This window comes from Onychostruthus taczanowskii, unplaced genomic scaffold, assembly GCF_017590055.1.
Source record: "Onychostruthus taczanowskii isolate IOZ18803 unplaced genomic scaffold, ASM1759005v1 scaffold32, whole genome shotgun sequence".
Classification (NCBI taxonomy): domain Eukaryota; kingdom Metazoa; phylum Chordata; class Aves; order Passeriformes; family Passeridae; genus Onychostruthus; species Onychostruthus taczanowskii.
In genome coordinates, this window is record NW_024500572.1 from 4,662,158 (window position 1) to 4,679,837 (window position 17,680).

At 57.3% G+C, this 17,680-nt stretch overlaps 1 protein-coding gene across 1 annotated transcript in view; it reads left to right on the forward strand.

The window, feature by feature from the left end:
- The first annotated feature begins 6,515 nt into the window (after positions 1 to 6,515).
- Positions 6,516 to 17,680, forward strand: part of SEZ6L (seizure related 6 homolog like) — a 37,973-nt gene continuing 26,808 nt past the window's right edge. The window contains 3 exon segments of the mRNA XM_041410409.1: positions 6,516 to 6,530; positions 7,700 to 7,955; positions 8,054 to 8,191. Coding sequence (XP_041266343.1) covers positions 6,516 to 6,530; positions 7,700 to 7,955; positions 8,054 to 8,191 — 409 coding nt within the window.

The window sequence follows — 17,680 nt, forward strand, 5'->3', positions numbered from 1 at the left end:
AGGGTGCTGCCTCAGTCCGTGCCAGGTGGGACAGGTGGGCAGAGGAGGGGTGGCAGCTCCGTGTCCCATGCCATGGAGAGGCAGGACCTTCCTGGGAGGCACAGGCACTGCTCTCAGTGTGCTGCAGCCGCAGGAATCCGTGGGTTCTCCCACCAAAGGAGTGCTGCACGCTCACCAAAGCCCCTGCAGAGGGATGGGCAGCAGCAGGCACAGCCCCGAGCAGCGAGGTCGGTGTTCCTGCAGTGCATTCCCTAAATCCCCAAATGCAGCTTGTGCTGCATCTCCCAGCGCATGAAGGCACACGCTGCGGCTCTGCCAGAGCCTCACACATGCTGCTTCCTCCTCCTCCTCCTCCTCCTCCTCCCCAGCATCCCTCCCACCTCTCCGAGTCCCGCCCGGATCCCTGCGGATCCCTTGGTGTGGTTGTGTTCGAGGGTCCCCGGGATGAGATGAGAATCTTGACTCCATGTTTCAGAAGGCTGATTTGTTATTCTATGATATTATATTATATTAAAAATGCTGTACTAAAAAAATAGAGAAAATGATACAGACAGAAAGCTAGAAAGGAATGGAATGATAACAAAAGCCCATGACTCTCAGAGAGTCCACACAGCTGGACCATGGTCGGTCATTAAGTAGAGACAGCTCACATGGACCGATCAAAGATGCACCTGTTGCATTCCACAGCAGCAGATAATTATTGTTTTTCTTTCCCTCTGAGGCCCCTCAGTTTCTCAGGAGAAAAAGATCCTGGCGGAGGATTTTTCATAAAAATATCATGGCCACACCTTGGCACCGTGCCGGGCTCTCTGCCCACCCTCCCAAAATAAAGCAAATCCCTGGGTAGAGCCATGGCCTGGACCTCAGGGGACACCCAGGGACGAGCCCCTCCGGGAAATGCCGTGCTGGATGGAGCATCAGGAGCCACGTTAGCCCTGCCATCCCCACAAACCCCGCGGCAGGGGCTGGGAGCCAGGGCAGGGCTGTCCAGAGGAGGAATTTATCCAGCAGCGCCCAGGGAGAGCCGGGGTTATTGCCGGCCTCTTATCACTCTGACACACACACACAGCAGCAGGAAGTTCCAGCGAGCTCCTTAACAGCTCTGCACAAGTGAAATGTTGTTCTTTTGTTGGGATCTCTGGGAGTTACTATCCCTGGGAGCTCACAGAGCTGCAGGATGGGCAGTGGCTGTGCCCAGGGGGTGACACTCGGTGTGGGGACCCCCCCAAATCCCCAGCCTAGGGTAGAGTGTGAGGACCCTAGCCACGGTGTGGGGGCTGTGTTTTAGGGCTTTTCCTCTTTAAACAAGCCCAAAGCCTCCACCCAAAGCCTCCCGGGGGGCGGAGGGACAGGCTGGAGGCGGTTAATGGCTTTCCACCTGCGGGAGCTGCGGAAATGCTCCCAGCAAAGCACGGGCTCTGCTCCAAGCTCTTACAAGCTAATCAATGAAACATCACAGCTTGGGAGCCGGGGCAGAGCAAAGCAGCACAGTATGGATTTTATTTTTTCATGCAAAGAGCTTTAGTACAAATCCCTTCCCCCCCCCCCCCCCCCCCCCCCCCCCCCCAAACCCCCCTCTACAAAGAGTGCAAGCAGCCTCTGCAGAGAAAGCCAAGCTTGGGGCACCAGGGAGGACACAGGGGTGGGCTGGGAGGGGGCTGTCACCTCCCCTGTGAGGCACAGCCACAGTTAGTGCCACTGTCCTGTTCCTTGTGCCACCCAGTTGATGATTCTGGTCCCTGGGTGGTGCCCAAAGCAGGGGAGGTGCAGTGTGGCCCTGCCACAGACACCATCAGGAGGGGCTCTGTGGGGCTGCCACTGCCTCTGCAGGGCTGTGGGGGAGCACAGCACCACTCCCTGCTCCAGCTGCAGGGGCTTTCTGCGACCTGAGTGATGCCATCTGCTTTAGCCACTGCAGAGGGACCCTCCAGTCCCTGGGACCCTCTAACCCCCATTTCATGGCACAGAAATGATTTGAAGTGGGTGGCTGGACTGCTTTGGCAGAATAATTGACTCTGTGCTGTGCTCAGGGCTGTGCTGTGTGGCTGCAGGTCCTCACTCAGGTAACCACTGATCCCAGCTTGTTCAGCCCCTCCAGGGATTTGGTGTTGGCCTGCAGGCCCTGGGAGCAGTGACAGAGCAAACCAGGTCTGAGCAGGCTCGTTACTAATTCCTCCTTGTGAGGATGATTCTCCTCGTCTGTCTGCTCCCCGGATCTGTCAATGAGCCAGTTCATTCCCACTTAGGCAGCGCTGTGCTGATACTGCATCACACTGATTCCAGGAGAATGTGCCTGCTGCCACATCCAATCCATCACAGCAGCCCACGGCAGCCATCGGATCCCTCCCTCCCTCCAATGCATCATCCCCTCAAAGATCACAATCAACTGTTGGACAAAGCCTGCCTTTCACAGTGCCATGGTTACTGGTGCCGACTGGAATCTGTGATTTCCCTCTTTTCCCTTATTTCCTGTTCCTTTCCCTCCCACCCATTGGTGCTCACCCCCTCTCTCCAGTGGCTCCAACAACTCAGGGATTATTCCCAATCAGCATCACTGAGGAATGCTGATTGCATCAGTTCCTCACAGAATGCTTTTATGGTTCCCATGGGGAAATTATTTGAGCCAGACAAATGAAAAATATTTACCTGTGGTTGGTGCTGAGGGCCAAGGTCTGCATCCAGCTCATCCTGTCCTGCAGACACCTCCAGCCTTCCTGGGCATTCCTGCCTGGCTCAGGGTGCTGAGAACTGGTGCTGAGCCCTCCTGCCTGGATCAGGGGACTCTGAAATGCACAGGGAGGAACTGGTGTGAGGGAGAAAGCCAGAGCATTTTCCTGAAGGCAATTAATGGATTACGGCGAGTGTGGAGTAATGCAGAGGCAAAGAAATCCCTCTCTCCAGAGGCAGTGGGATAGCAGTAAAATCATGCTGCACTCTGCCTCACTTCATAAAAACTTCTTGTTATTCCTCAAGGAGGAATTGCAAGAGAGGACAACAGTTTTGTGCACTCCTGGATTTACAAATGCTGTTTTATGTATCAGTGTAATCTCTCTTGCAATTTATACGGGATGCAATGAGTAAACACCAGCAGTCCTGGCAGGAATACTGACTGGGGAATGGATGCAGAGAATGGAGGACAAGGTAGGAAAGCCTCCCCAGAGCAGGTATTTTCCAGCTGAAAGGCAGATTTGTAGAAGGCAGATTTCTCCAGGATTTGTGGGGATGGTCAGGATGGGGGAACCATGGAGCCACTGGCTGCTCTGTGACTGATGCAAACCCTGCTGGAGCAAAGAACTGAAAATCACAGCAGAGAAGTCTTGAAAACTTTTGGGACATCACAGCACAGCAGTGAAATATGGATACAGCAATCAGAGCAGCACCATTGCCTTGGGAAGGAGCCTGGCAGCCATGGACTGGAGTGGCTGGAAGTGCCTGGAGCTGGTGGGAGCCTCTCCAGGCATTGCCATGAGGAGCTTTAGTTAATTAAGCTCTGAATGATGAATTATGCATAGAGCATGAAACAATGTCCTGATTTCTGGCTGGGGAATTGAGGAGCCATGGGCTCAGGTAGGTGCTCCCAGACTTCAGCCCTGGTGCACAAGGAGAGCTTTTGCTCCATGGGGGGAAAAGGGACTGTGGAGCCATGCTGGGGTGGCCCACACAGGGACACTGAGGGGTGCAGAGGTGACCCTGGGGACACAGCACCCTGGGCAGGCTGTCCCTTCCCTCCAGTTCCACCGGGATGCTGCTCTGCTGCCTGCCTTCCCCTCAGCCCCCTCCAAACCCCCGTGGGCAACAGGGAGCCTATTTTCAAGCTGTGCAAAGTCTTCTTCTGTTGACAAGGAACAAGGACTTCCCTCCTGAGCGGGCCCCCAGCTGTGCCCGCTGGCACCGGCTCAAAGGGGCTGGATGCCAGCCTGGCCTCCAGCTCAAACCCCCCATTCAGCACCGTGTTTGGAAGGCAAAGCAGGGAATCAGCCCCGTTCCCAAAGCCAAAGGCTGGAGTGGTTCTGCCATCTCGGAGGGACAAAGGCCTTTTCTGCCCTGGGACAATATTGCCACTCAGCAGCAGTGCCCCCAGCCTGGGCACGGCTCCTCAGAGCCGCCTTTCAGCTGCACTACGGGGCACCTCTGCTTCCAAATCTAAAGCTGAGGTTATTTTTCCGCTTCCTTGTGCCATTGAAGCCCCCCCCCGGGCGCTGTGGAGGAGGGGTGAAAGCTTCCCAAGGGAGCTGCAGGGAGGAGGCTGCTCCCCTGTGTGAGCAGAGGGCAGGAGGGGCCCTCTGTGCCCTCACGGGAGCCCCAGGAGCAGCTGCATCCTCAGAATAACCCCCAGCGTGTTTGGGATGGCTCACACAGAGTCAGGGGAGTGGGGTCTGTCCTGGTGGGGTCTGTCCCCAAAGCACCTCTGTCCCCATCTCCCACCTGGGGCTGCGGCAGCGCGGGGGGACAGGAGCTGCCTGTGGGGTCTGTCCCACCCCGCTGCAGGGCAGAGGCTGCAGGATCCCACAAGCTGGATGTGTCCAGGGTTCCACGGGCTGGTTGGAGCCCCTGGCAGCCCTGCCCCTGCCCGGCGGGCACGGGGAGCTGCGAGGGGGCGGCGATCGATGGATCGATGGGCACGACTGCAGAGCGAACGCGGCAGCAGCGGCGGCTGCGGCACCGACCGGCGCCAAAATAAAGGAGAGATTGATTTTCTGGGCAGCTCGGATCTCGTGGATCTCAGCTGCCGTGACAAAGAGAGTGCAGACACGGCTGGCACCGTGGGGCTGGCACCTCGCTGTGCTCCCCGGTGCTGAGGAGCAGCCGTCTGAGGGGCTGGGGGGCACCCAAAATGAAGGGAACTCTTTGCCAAAAGGCAAAGCAACTCTGAGAGGGTCCAGGGGACAGATCCCAGGCAGGGAGCTGGTAAGGCTGGGGACATTGGGAAGGACAGGAAAGTGAGTGTCCTCCTGTGGGACCCCCTGCTCCCTGTCATCAGCCCCTTCCCAAACCCCAGTGAGCAGCACCAGAAAGGCACCGTCTGCCTTTAACATCTTATCTCCAAGCTGCTCTTGCTAAGTCACATCTGACTTAATTATGGTAATTAAGATTGACATTAATACAAGATTAAAATGTGAAATTAAAATTAGCTGTGAAACTTATCTGAGTTTTTAGAGCAGTTATTGATTTTCTCCACTGTTAATCAAAGGTCTGAGGTAATGGCCGATGAACACGGTGCTAATTAGAGCAATGCCCATAAAGTGGCCTCGGGAGATGTTTGTCTTATTTCTTGGAATACCTCAGGCTTCTGACCACACAGTCATGGCCCTGAGAGCTGCTGAAGGAACTCAAGAGGCCACTTTTTGCCCGCTCCTGTTGCTGTTGCCGCTGTGGAGCTGGGCTGTGCATGCAGCCGTGCCCAGCCATGCCCAGCCATGCCAGGGCTGCAGGAGCTGCTCCAGCTGCAGGGGTTTCAGGGTGGCAGGTCCCAGCTGCAGGCAGAAGGGCCCTGGTTTTTCGGGAAGCAGCAGGAGCACGGAGATCCCGGGAGCACCGAGGCTCCACACCCACCCCGCTGTTTCTCCGGGTGAGATTTCACAGCCCATTAGGCGCCGGCTGCGGGAGGGAAATGATTCAAACCACAGCGGCTCTGGGGAGTGCATCCCACGGTGCATCCTGTGGTTCATCCCAGCCCGTCTCCCTACACACACTCCTGTCTCCCAGCTCACCTGAGCCCCCAGCAAAGCTGTTGGAGGGACAGGAGGAGCCCAGGCAGCACAGTTCCCAGGTCCCTGCTCCAGGTGTGATGCCCTGGAGTCTGTGATGTGATGCCCGTGGGGCCTGGGCTCACCTGCACCCCCTAAGCCTGCTGGGCAGCTGAAGCTTGGGTTTCACCATTCCCTCTCCATCACTAACAACTTTTGCCACTTCGTGGGCATTTCTGCATCACAAATACAGTGTCTGGTCTCTTTTCCTGCCTGTTTCCATGGCACTGCTGTTATTATCTGGCTATCTTAGGAGTTTACTACAATGCAGATGAGCACAATAAAAATCACTCAAGGAGAACCGCTAAATGAGAGACAACTCTTATCTTTAGCGCCGGCAGGTCGGGAGGGAAGCGAGGCTGGAGCAGAGGGGGAGCAGTGCAGGCTGGGCTCGCTGTGCCACAAGCTTTGTTCGACCAAATTAAACCTCTGAGCAGGCGAGTCCCAGTTGGGTATGAGAGTAACAGCGTTAAATAACACGCTGCACCTCTCGCTGCTTTCTCTCCCTTTCTTATTTTGTTCTTCTCGAGCCTGCTGCCCAACTGCTCCCAGCTGGCAGCGGCTGGGAGTGACACCGGGAATGCAAATGACCTGCCGGCCGCTCCCCAGCATCCCCGGGCTGCTGCCTCCGATTCCAGCGGCGCCGGGGCAGGAGGGAGCTCAGCACAGCCCGGAGGGGAAAACACAGCAGGATCAGTGCCCGTGTTTGGACAGCTCCTTGCCTCGGTGCGTTCTGCGTGGTGGCACTGGTGGTGACACCAGAGTGCGATGGTTGTTGCTGAGGTAACGGGATCGGTGTAATTGCTCCCGCAAAGGTAGCGGGGACTTCTCACATGGCAGCAAACAAACTGGCTCTTTAGGGAAGAGGCTGGGCTATGTCTCGTGGCTGTTTGACACTGCTTTTGTGCACTCGTGACATCGCTCTGGCTATTTGAGCTGACAGGCAGAGGACCGGGCGCTCTCACAGGGAGGTGATTCACAGTAAACATTTCAGGGCAGGATCTGGGATTTCAGGAGAACCAAGCCTCTGTTTCTGTTCTTCTCAAAGTCAGTGTAATTACACCGCGTGCTCTGCGGGCTCAGAGGGGCCTGCTGGGAGCCCTGGGCTCGCAGCTCCTGCTGGTGGGATGGGCAGGGGGTTCCTGGGAGCCATCCAGGCCACGGTTCCCCAGCAGGCAAGGAAGCTGAGGAGCTCTGGGGCCAGGTCCTGAGCAGGGACCCCTGTGTGCTGCTTCTTTTGCCACAGGACTGAGGGTACCCCAGTGCTCACCCACGGCCAGCCCAACATTATGGGTGGCCCTAAGCAGCACCCACAAAATGTGGGCTTCTGTATGCTCAGTGCCCCCACCCCACTGAGGTCAGGAAGGTCACAGCTGCAGCTCCCTCCAGCAGCAGGGCCAGAAGCCCTGGAGCATCCCTGATCCCAAGGGAGCCATGGGAGCCTCCCCACAGCACCTCTGCCCTATTCACAGCCTGCTTTGGGGGAGCCGGGAAGGAGGGTACATCTGGCCTTGAGGAGGGAGTGAGAAGGGCTTGGAATGCTGAGGGTGGCCTTGGATGCTATAGGCGGCTTGGGGACAAGGGGCAGTGAGACGGGACAAGAGGCAGGCTGACGGGGGGCCCGCAGTGGCAGCGCTGCCCAGGCTGGGGGGGCACCCGGAGCGGGAAGAAGCCGAGAAGGACGGAGGAAGCCACGGGCAACCGTGTGCCCGGAGCTGCTGCGGGAGCCGTACCGGGGCTGCTCGGTGGGGCCGGGGCGAGCGGGGGGGAGCTGCGGGCGGGGCCGGAGCTCTCGGCGCTGCGCGGGGGCCGGAGCGGCCGCCGGCGCCCTCCCCCGCCGCTCCGGCTGCGGGGAGGGGGCACCGCCCGGCGCGGGGGGATGCAGCCGGGACCGGGGAGGGGGCGGTGGGAGCGGGAAGGGCTGCTGGAACCGGCCGTGCCATTCCCGATAGGGGACCCCCCGCTTCTGCCTCTCCCCGGGCCGGGATGAAACTTCTGGCATTGCGGGGAAGCGCAGCGGCTCCGGGAGCGGCGGCGGGAGCGGGGCCCGGCGGAACGCGGAGCTCAGCACCGCGGGGCGGACAGCTCCCGCCGCCCGGGAGCGCTCCGGGAGCCGCGTCCTCACCGGGAACCGAGCGCCAGCGGGGCCGCGGCCTCCCGGGAACCGTGCCGGACCCTTCGCCTCCTTCCCGCAGGGAGAGCAGCCCCGTGTGTCCCCAGCCCTCCGTGTGTCCCCAGCCCCCGGTGTCCCTCCAGCCCCCACTTCCGTGTCCCCACTGGTGTTCCAGCCCCACCGTCTCGGTCAGGGGGTGTCCGTGGGGGGGTGAGGGTTTACCCAGGGGCTGTCTGGTCGTTCCACGTGTCCCCCGTCCCCACGCAGACCCGCTCCCTCTCCCACTGCCACGATGCCAGCCCTAAGAACGGGCTGCGGGATGCGCCCGCGGGTGACTTGGCAAAGTCACCGCAAACTCGCGTGGGGCTTGGAGACGACTGAAGCGGTGCCTGTGCCCAGTCCCTTGGCACTCAGGGATGCCAGGACGAGGCAGCCACGCTCGGGTGTGCTCTGGGTGGGGTTCCCAGTGTGGATTGTTCCGTGGGAGAAGGGAGAGGCCGGTGTGTGCTGGCGCTGCAGTGTGCTGGAGCCTGAGGCTGCCCTCCGGGGCTGGCAGGGTGTTTGTAGCAAACACAAGCAGCTCCTGGTGTCAGGAGTGCTGTGCAGTGCTCCAGCCCCTGCTCTCGTGGTCAGATTGCGTTAAATGACTTTGACTTTTCCGTCTGAATCCTGGCTCTCCAGACAGCGACTGTATTACGGAATCCTTCCTTTCTGGGCAGCAAAACAGCAATGGATGTAGAGGGTGGCATTTCTCCTTCACCTGCATGGGTTTGTGTTCTGTGTATGTGTGGAGGAATCAGATGCAAAGTCCCTGCCAGTTCTGGCATCCTGTTCCAGCCAGGGGACACGCAGAGAGGCACGTTCCTCTTGTGTGTTACACAAACGCTCTGCTCCGGGCTGCCAGTGCTCTGTGTGACAGCAGCAACCATCCCGGGCTCCTGGGGGAGCTGGGAAGCAAAGCCAGCAAGCACAGGCCCAGTGAGGGCTCTCAGCTCCCTCACTGCCTCATGTGCTGAGGCAGGAGGGCTGCCCCAGTCCCACTGGGAGCATCAGCAGGCAGTCCAGCTCCCGGGAACAGGATTTGGCACAATCTGCCATAAATCTCATGGTGGAAGAACACAGTGTGCTGAACTCCTCTTTCCTTGGCAGAGAGAGGGAGCTGATAAATTGTTGACCCTTTACAAGGTTTGGTGAATTATTGCAGTAAAATCCCAACTCCTGCCTACGCAGCCTGGAGCCCGTGGCGACGTGGCAGCTCTGCCCGTGCCTGGGGGGAGTCTTGTCCATCTGTGTGGAGGGGGACACAGCCAAGGGCCCAGAGCAGCGAATCCTGCTGTTCTCCAGCTGGGGAGGAGCAGGATCAGACCCCGCAGAGAGCGATTGCTCTGCTCCATCTGCTGCTCTTTCTGTTCATGCGTCCAAGAAAAAACCATTTTCACATGACTTGCACCCATCGGGTGCTTGGCTGGTGGCTTTGGGTGCTCTGCACCGGTGAAGCCATTTAGATCACCAGAGAGGAGGTGTGAAAGCCTCTCCTCTGCTCTCAGCATCCGCTCACACCCACCCACCGGCACAGAGCAGGCAGCAGAGGCACGTCCCTGCACAGGGACCCGTGCCAGGAGGCTCCGGGCAGCCTGTGCTGGAGCAGCAGCATCCCGGGAATGTGGGCACCAACAGGGGCATCTGTTTGTACCCTGGAATGATGCAGTGGGCAGACAGGGGGGGTTTGTGGGCAGCTCAATGCAGACAGGGCAGCGTTGCCTGTGCTGCCCATGCAGGCAGGGGCACATCTGAGCCCCTGGGAGATCCATGGTTTCTAAATATATTCGGGGTGTCCAATACAGGCTGTGATGAGACCAGCAAACCCTGCTGAGGCTGCAGTGATTGGAGCAGAAATGCAGCTGGGGGTGCTGAATTCGGGCTCCTCTGCACCCCAAAGTCTGCACCCTTCCTTCTCTTCTTCGAGGCCTGGGGGCACTCCTGGGGTGGCTGTCACAGCCCAGTAGCAAGGACAGAGATGCCCCTGGCTCTGTGGCTAGCACAGCACCACGGGGGGTGTTTCCAGAGGATCAGGTGTGTCCGGCAGGAAGGAAAACCGAGCGTGAACTCGGCGAGGGCTGCAACAAGTGCGCGGTGAGCTCTCGCGGCAGCACCCCGAGCAACGAGATAGCAGCACAGAGCCAGGCTGCCAGCACAGATAACAGGAATGGGGATTGTCTGATGGAGAGCTATCAAAGGCCATGGCAAATGGCTCCTCTTCCTTCTCTCCTCCTTGGCAGAAAGGACGAGGAGAGCCTGGATCAGGAGAAAATGAAATTAGTCTCTCTCAGCCCTCTGCCTCTCCGGTATTTTTTGCCGTTATGAATATACAAAGATGCCATTTCAAGCGCAGCTTTGTGGATGTCACAGTGTCACAGACATTTCCTTCTGTACATTTTTAACTTCTCCTTCACTGAGGAATCTGGGAGCAGGATTTAGGGCTGAGGAGCCAGGCTGCGCCGAGTCAGCTGAATGTGCTCCCTTGGCATCCAGAACGGCAGCAGGGATCTTGGAATAGCAAACCGTGGAAAAAGGGAAGTGTGTGATCCATCCCTTGGAAGTCAGGTGGTGCTGGGATCGGAAGTTAATGGGTAATAAGTGATGGATGAGGCAGAGGAGTGCCAGGGCATTTCTGGAAAGGCAACGTGGGCATCAGAACAGGCTGGTGTGAGCGTGGCCCATCCTGCCAGCAGGCAGGGATGTTCCCTGGGTATTCCAGGTCAGTGCCGAGTGCTGGGATGCTTTGTTATCCCATTTTGTACAGACAGTTGTTTTTTTAATGAAATAGGCTTTGTCTGATTAAATAACACACAGCTTTTGATGTAGACTACAAGCAGCCTCAGAAATCTGTGTATTTTCCATCCTCTGTCACTGCGATGAGCACAGCTGCTTCCAGTGGGCTTTGGGAACAAAAAAAATGAAACCAGAGTAACCTTCTGTGAGCAATCCGAAAGTTATTTACTTGATGCGATTTTATTTCTCAAATATTTGAAAGTGGTTACTGAGCAGTAAAATAGGCTCCAAGGAAATCCTGTTACAAAACACAGGCTCTATTTTAATTAGCATGACGTGAGCGACACGGCTGGAACCGGGGCTGCCACCGAGTGCATCTTTCAGGAGCTCGGAGATGTCTGTAGGAAACACGGCATGAGCACCGGCTTTCCAATTTTCCAGTCCATCAGGATGGATTTACACTCTTGTCAGGGGTATGAAATTGCTGGATGTGGTGGTGAGAGTTGTGTGTCTTTAACCACTTGACTGGCCAGGCTCTGCGAGGTGGGGATGTGCCTGTCCCTGCTCTGGTCCCTGTCACAGGAGGGGTAAGGGGACACCCCAACAGCACCCAGCCCTCTGCCCTTGACAGGGCTTCAGCAGGATGAGCACCAGGATGAGCCACTCTGGGGACCAAGAGGCCAGGCCCCTTCTGGCAGGGCAGAATGTGGGGCCAAAGCCAGAACGTGGGCCCAAACCTCGGGGTGCAGCTGGTGCCAGCCCCTGGCAGTGTTGAAGGGGACCTGCCACCCCCAGCTGTGCACCCCAAACCAGGGGGCAAAGGCAGAGTGAGGGAGGCTCGTGGGGTGAGAGAAGCTTTGGCATCACTCTGGCTCAAGCTGCTGCCCTTCAGCTGCTGCTCAGAGCTGTGTTCCACGGCTTTCCAGAGCCCTTCCCAAAAGGAGCTGCTCCACGAGATGGCTTTTCCTGCTGCTGCACAAGTGAGTGCTGCTGGATTGATGGGATGCAAGGAGCAGCTCTGCCTGGTGCAGGTGCCTCAGCTGCTGTCCCTGCAGCCCTGGTGCAGTGGCAGGGAACTCAGCCTGCAGGAGGAAGGGAAGGAGAAGGGCTCTGCAGCAGGAGCCCTTCCTGCCGAGGTGCTCAGGGAGGGAAGGTGTCCTTCATTCCAGGGGACAGGCTGCCAGCTCCTGCCTGTCTGTCTCCTTTCACAGCTTGTTAACCGACAAGTTGTTAAGGTTGTTCTCGCTCTGTCCCACGGGGCCGGCCCCCCTCTATCCACATCCTGCTCTATCCACATCCTGCTCTACCCACGGATAAAAATACCTGCACAATGGAAAAGGCAGCAGAGAGAGGAGTGAGAACCTGCGAGAGGAGCAGCCCTGCAGACACCAAGGTCAGTGAAGGAGGAGGAGGAGGAGGAGGTGCTCGTGGTGCAGCCCAGGGTGAGGCAGCTGTGTCCCTGCAGCCCGTGGGGATCCACAGGGAAGCTGAGATCCACCTGCAGTCCTGGAGGAGCCCGTGCTGGAGCAGGATCCTGGCAGGATTTGTGTGGCCGTGCAGAGAGGAGCCCGCACTGGAGCAGGTTTGCTGGCAGGACTCGTGACCCCGTGGAAGGGATCCAGGCTGGAGTATCCTCTTCCTGAAGGACTGACCCTGTGGAAAGCACCCACACTGGAGAAGTCTATGGAGGACTGTGGGAAGGACTCAGGGTGGGAAGTTCATGGAGGAATGTCTCTTTGTTGGGCACCCAGCATCCATCCAGTGTCAACCCAGCACATCCACAAGGTCAGCTGCACTGCTGGGAAGATGGAAACAAATGAATGTCTGCTGCTCAGCTTTGTTACATCTTGGATTTCATCTGTAAGGATTTCATTCATAAGGATTTCCAGAATCAGAGGAGAACCATGGAGCTGGGTTGCTGGAGGAGCCAACAGGAGTCTGGGAGTGAAGGGCAAAGCTGGGAGCAGGGGAGGCTCATCTTCCACCCCAGAGAGGGACGTGCTGTGGGTGTCCAGCAGAGCCCTGGCATTGGCCTAGAACAAAGTGCAGGCGTTGGTTATCTCTGCCTTGGATCTACATCCCTGGTCGCTGAGGCTGGGGGATTCTTGAGCAGCCACAATCTGTACATGTGACCTTGGACAGCCACAGGACCCCCCAAAACCCAGGGGATGTCAGGGAGGATCTGCCAGGAGCTGTAAAAGTGGAGGCTGTGTCTGGGGGGGAGCCTTCCTCTGGCATTGTGGAGAGGTCACCATTCCTGCCCCGGTGTCATTGCTGGCTGTCACTGCTGGGAGTGAGTGTCACACTGCTCAGCTGCACTGAGCTCCAGAGCAGGGATCCAGCCAGGCTCCTGCTCCTGGGAAGCGAGGAGGGGCACCTGGATCCAGCCCCTGGGATGGGGACCCTTGGCTGCAGAGCTCTGTGCCGTGGTGGCTCAGGGCTGTCCCCAGTCAGGGGATGGTGTTCCCAGGGTGCTGAGGAGCTGATTTCCCCTCTGTTCCATCTTTTTGCTTGCTGGAGCTCCCACCAGTGGTGCAGCTGCAGCTGGCCGGCTCCCAAGGGCGCAGCCCCAACTCAGACATCTCTTTTATTCCTTTTCCCTCCTTTTCCTTTCTCTGGGAAGAGGCCAGAGCAGCAGCTGACCAGCCCCGAGCACTGGCTGAGCCTGGAGCTCTCCTGCTGCACAGCGAGGAGGCTCTGCCTGGATTCCCAGCTCTGCCTCCAGCAGGGGCAAGCACGGATTTGTCCAGAGCTTTCTCCCTTTTCCTGGCCCCAGGAGCCCATGGACTGCAATAAATTTTCAGCCCCCAGGGAGCCCAGGAGGCTGGGCAGGGGCCTGGCTCTGTGCCTGCTCCATGGGGGGAAGGACAAGGCATTGGCACCCCAGGACAGATGGCTGCAGCAGGAAGGTGCAAGGAGACTTCATGGGAGCTCAATCCAAGCTGCTGGCGGTGCAGAGGGATGGGATGAGCAGCCTGGCCACTCAGCCCAGCTCCCAAGGCACCATTCCAAGTGCAAAGCTTTAGTCTAGGAAGGAAATTCGGTGCCAAATGCGAAGGCATCCAAAAAACTCGAGCACGACAGAAGGGATAGCTGTGGGACGGATCCCAGAGCGGCGTCATCTGCTCGGCAAGGAGGATTCTCACTCTCGTCCCCGTCTCTCTGTCTTGCACACTGGGCTGGGATGTGCCAAACTCAGGAGCTGAGGGGCCAGGAGCACCCCTGGGGAGGGTGGCTCTGCAGGGGGACCACCACAAAGTGGCTTCCAGGGGACCCTCAGGGATGTGCTGCTCAAGGGCAGCCGGCACTGCCACGTGGGGCTGGGGCACAGCAGGCAGGAGCAGCAGGCTCAGGAGCAGCCTGGGGGATGAGGGAATGTTCTGGAAAGCGGTCATTTCGGGGCAGGTTCGGCACTAGTCGGAACGGCTGGAAATATTTAAAATTCAAGAGAGGATCTCCAGCTGACGTTTTTGGGTGGATTAATGGAGCATGGCAACATTTTGTGGATGAGATGCTTCATCTCGGGTAGAGTGGTGGCTGGGGGACAGTTCTGGGGACATCACTGCTGATGTCCCCTCTGCCACCCTGCATCTCTTCCATGATGATGGGGCTGCACAGGAATGGGGCTTGCATCTCCTGATGCTGATTTAAATGCAATTTCAGTAAAAAAACCCAGGCTTTTCCTGACAGTCCTCAACTTCCATTTGCAAAGATACCAGGTCCCTAAATTGACAGACCACTCTGTCATGAGCCCTAAGAGCTCCCAGTGCCCCCAGCACACCAGCACATCCCTGCCCACTGCAGGAGTGCTTGGCAAAGTCCTCTTGGACACATCCAGTGCTGTCCTTGGAGGGCTCAAACTATTCCCAGCATTGTCAGGGTTAATCTGTCCTGGTGCAGGGACCAGATTCTGGAGAAACACTGCCCAAAGCAGCCACCCACAGCAAAGCCATCCCAAAATCTGGGGCTCCAAGGCAAGGAAAGGCTCCTTTCCAGGGCACACAGCCCCCACCAGACAATGTGTCTGCCTTCACTCCTTATCCATCCACATTATCCACGCAGCAGTTTTTAAATTGCTGCTGGACACTATATTTACATAAATATGTGAGCCAATGAGGTCTAAAAACCCTGGTGAGCCCTAAATGGTGAATTAGGTTTTTGGAAAGAGGATTTTATCAATTTACTGCGAGTGCAAATCAACAGAACAGAATTTACAAACCCATCAAAAAAGCGAGGTGACAGTTTGGAATTAATCCTCTGCCCCAGGCACAGGATGTACCTCCACAAACATCTCCCAGCATAAATATATTTGAGAAATAGTGGAGGAAAACGTAACTCCTAATGCCTGAGCACGCTGGCGGCGGCGGCAGCGGGAGATGAATGGAGTTAATGTCATCGGGAAGGTGCTGCCGCCTCCTGCTTTATTTTTATCCAAGACTCAGCGCCCAGCCTGCGCTGAGATATTGCAGTTTGTCTTCGTGCCAGAATTTCCCCCGAAGAAAATCTCCCCGATAATGCCTCTTCCTCATCTGGTCCTTTTCAGAAAAAAAAAAAAAAAAAGAAAAAAAAAAGAATAATAATTTAATTATGTTCCTCCACACCCCTCACTGGCTGGAGAAGCCCCGGAAGGCTGCATGTCCCCCCGGGTTGGATGTGGCTGGGGGACGGATTTGGGACAATAACTGGCACTTTTGGGGCCATTTGGGCGCAGGGATCAGCGATGTCCCCAGGCACAGCGGGATGCTGCTGGTGCCAGCTCCTTTCCTGGGGAAGCCGAGCTCTGGCACCTGCTGGGCCACGGCGCTGCTCCTTCCTTAGGGACCGAGCACAAACCGTGTCCAAACCCAGCACGGCGCCCTAAAGGCACAGAAACCCCCAATTCCTGCATCTCCCGGGCTCATCACAGCGGGACGGGTGAGAAGGGCTGATCTGCTGTCCCCTGAGGGGCTCCGAGCTGCCACGGAGATGAAATCAGCGAGGCAATAAGCAGTAAAAGCCAAACTTCTCCAGCTTTCTAATCACAAGTAGAAAGGCTCCTTTTCAGCTTTTGTTTGCAGCTCGCAGAGGAGCCCGTGGCTGCCAGCGGGCGAGATGCTGGCTTTGTTGTGGAGATGACTGTGAAGGACACAGGCTGTGTTCCCGTTTAGGAGTGCATTGAGGCTTTCTTGGAATTCATTAGGAAAGGTAGGGAGGGAAGGGTGCAGCAAAACAAGAGCTCTTGCCGCTCCCCAGGGGGAGAGCTTTTCAGTTTTTCCACTGCAAAACATCTTGTGCAACATCCAAATTCCAAAGTGGTTCGGTTCCTCCAGCGGGGCTCACCTGCAGCCAGCCGGGAAGGGGAAGGGGCAGGGGAAGGAGCCCACCCTGCAGTTGTTCCCCAGCATCAGCAGGCTCTGCTGCCAGCAGGACACCCCTCGGACCCATCCCATGTATCCTGGACAGCTCTGCCAGAGCTCAGCATGGAATCATGGAATGGCTGGGGTTGGAAGGCCCCTTAAAGCTCATTTTTTTTCCACCCCCTGCCATGGGCAGGGACACCTTCCACTAGCCCAGGTTGCTCCAAGCCCCATCCAACCTGGCCTTGGGCACTGCCAGGGATGGGACAGCCACAGTTTCTCTGTGCCAGGGCCTCACCACCCTCCCAGGGAACAATTCCTTCCCAATATCCCATCTCTCCTTGCCCTCTGGCAGTGGGAAACCATTCCCTTTTGTCCCGTCACTCCATCCCTTGTCCAAAGTCCCTCTGCAGCTCTCCCGGAGCCCCTTCAGGCCCTGCAAAGGCTCTGAGCTCTCCTTGGATCCTTCTCCTCTCCAGGTGAGCACCCCCAGCTCCCCCAGCCTGGCTCCTTGGCAGAGGGGCTCCAGCCCTGCGTCCACAGGGTGACCTGACTCACTGTGCCCATGGGCACGTTGTCCCCAAAGGCACAGCCTGAGCTGAGTCACACAGACATCATCTCCTTCCTTCAGTGGCACAGGTAGCCATTCAAGCTTCCATGGGGGAGGGCTGGATTTTTCCACATTTCCACTCCACATGCACTGAACCAGCCCCAGGAGCAAAGTCTTTCTTGAATTTTACAGTGTTACATCTCTGCTCCAACGAGAAATCCGAGTGAGCAGCAGGGGCAGGAGCCTGCCCAGAGCCAGTCACCCCAAACAGGGGGTCAGCTCTGAAAATTCCTTCCTCAGTCCCACAGCATCATCCCCAGCTACAGCCCAGCGCTTTCTCTAGTGGAAAATCCAAGTTTATACTGACCTCCTGCTGCTCAGAAATCAGGTGTTGCGTTTATCCTGAGCCCTCAGCCCCACCTGGGGCCTCCTGCCTCCATCCAGCTGCTCCTGGCTCTGCTGCCCCTCGGGGTTCCTGCCCAGGAATGTGGCTGTCCCTTCAGGACAATGTCCAGGGTGGTTTTTGCCAGAGGCAGGTGGTGGTGGCACAGCCCAGGAACCCTTCAGCCCAATCCCCGAGCGCTCAACGTTGTGTGTCAAAAAGGCAGTGCTTAAACCCAGATTTATGTCTCAGATGTGCCTGTTTTAATCATACCACACTGCTATCAAAAGGACATTAAAAATGATGATTACCCTCCAGGAGCACAAACAGTGGCAGCAGTGACAAAGCCCTGGTCCCAGGCGGGTGGCACACACATTTGTATAATTGGACAATTCATTACCTGCTGGGGAGAAGAGCCAGGTCCTTCCTCACCGCATTTCCCCATCACCAGGGTGGCTCAAAAATAACATCAGGAGGAAATCTGCCCGGCCAGCAGAGACAGGAGATCAGAGAGCTGCCCACGAGGAAGTGCAATGCTCTCTGAGCCTCTCCCCAAAACTCCCTGAGGCAGAGCTGGGGGTACAAACCACCCTCCATCCTGAGATTTAAAGGTTTTCTCTTAACTCAACCCAGCTGTGCTTCAGGAACAACCAGCCCATCCCTTCCATGGGTATCTGATGTTGATGTTTATGGAATTTTTGGGGGTAGAGGAAGATGACATTGCCTAGTGCCTTGCAAGGGAGATGCCTTTCCCTCAGCATCCTTGGAGCTATTCCCAAG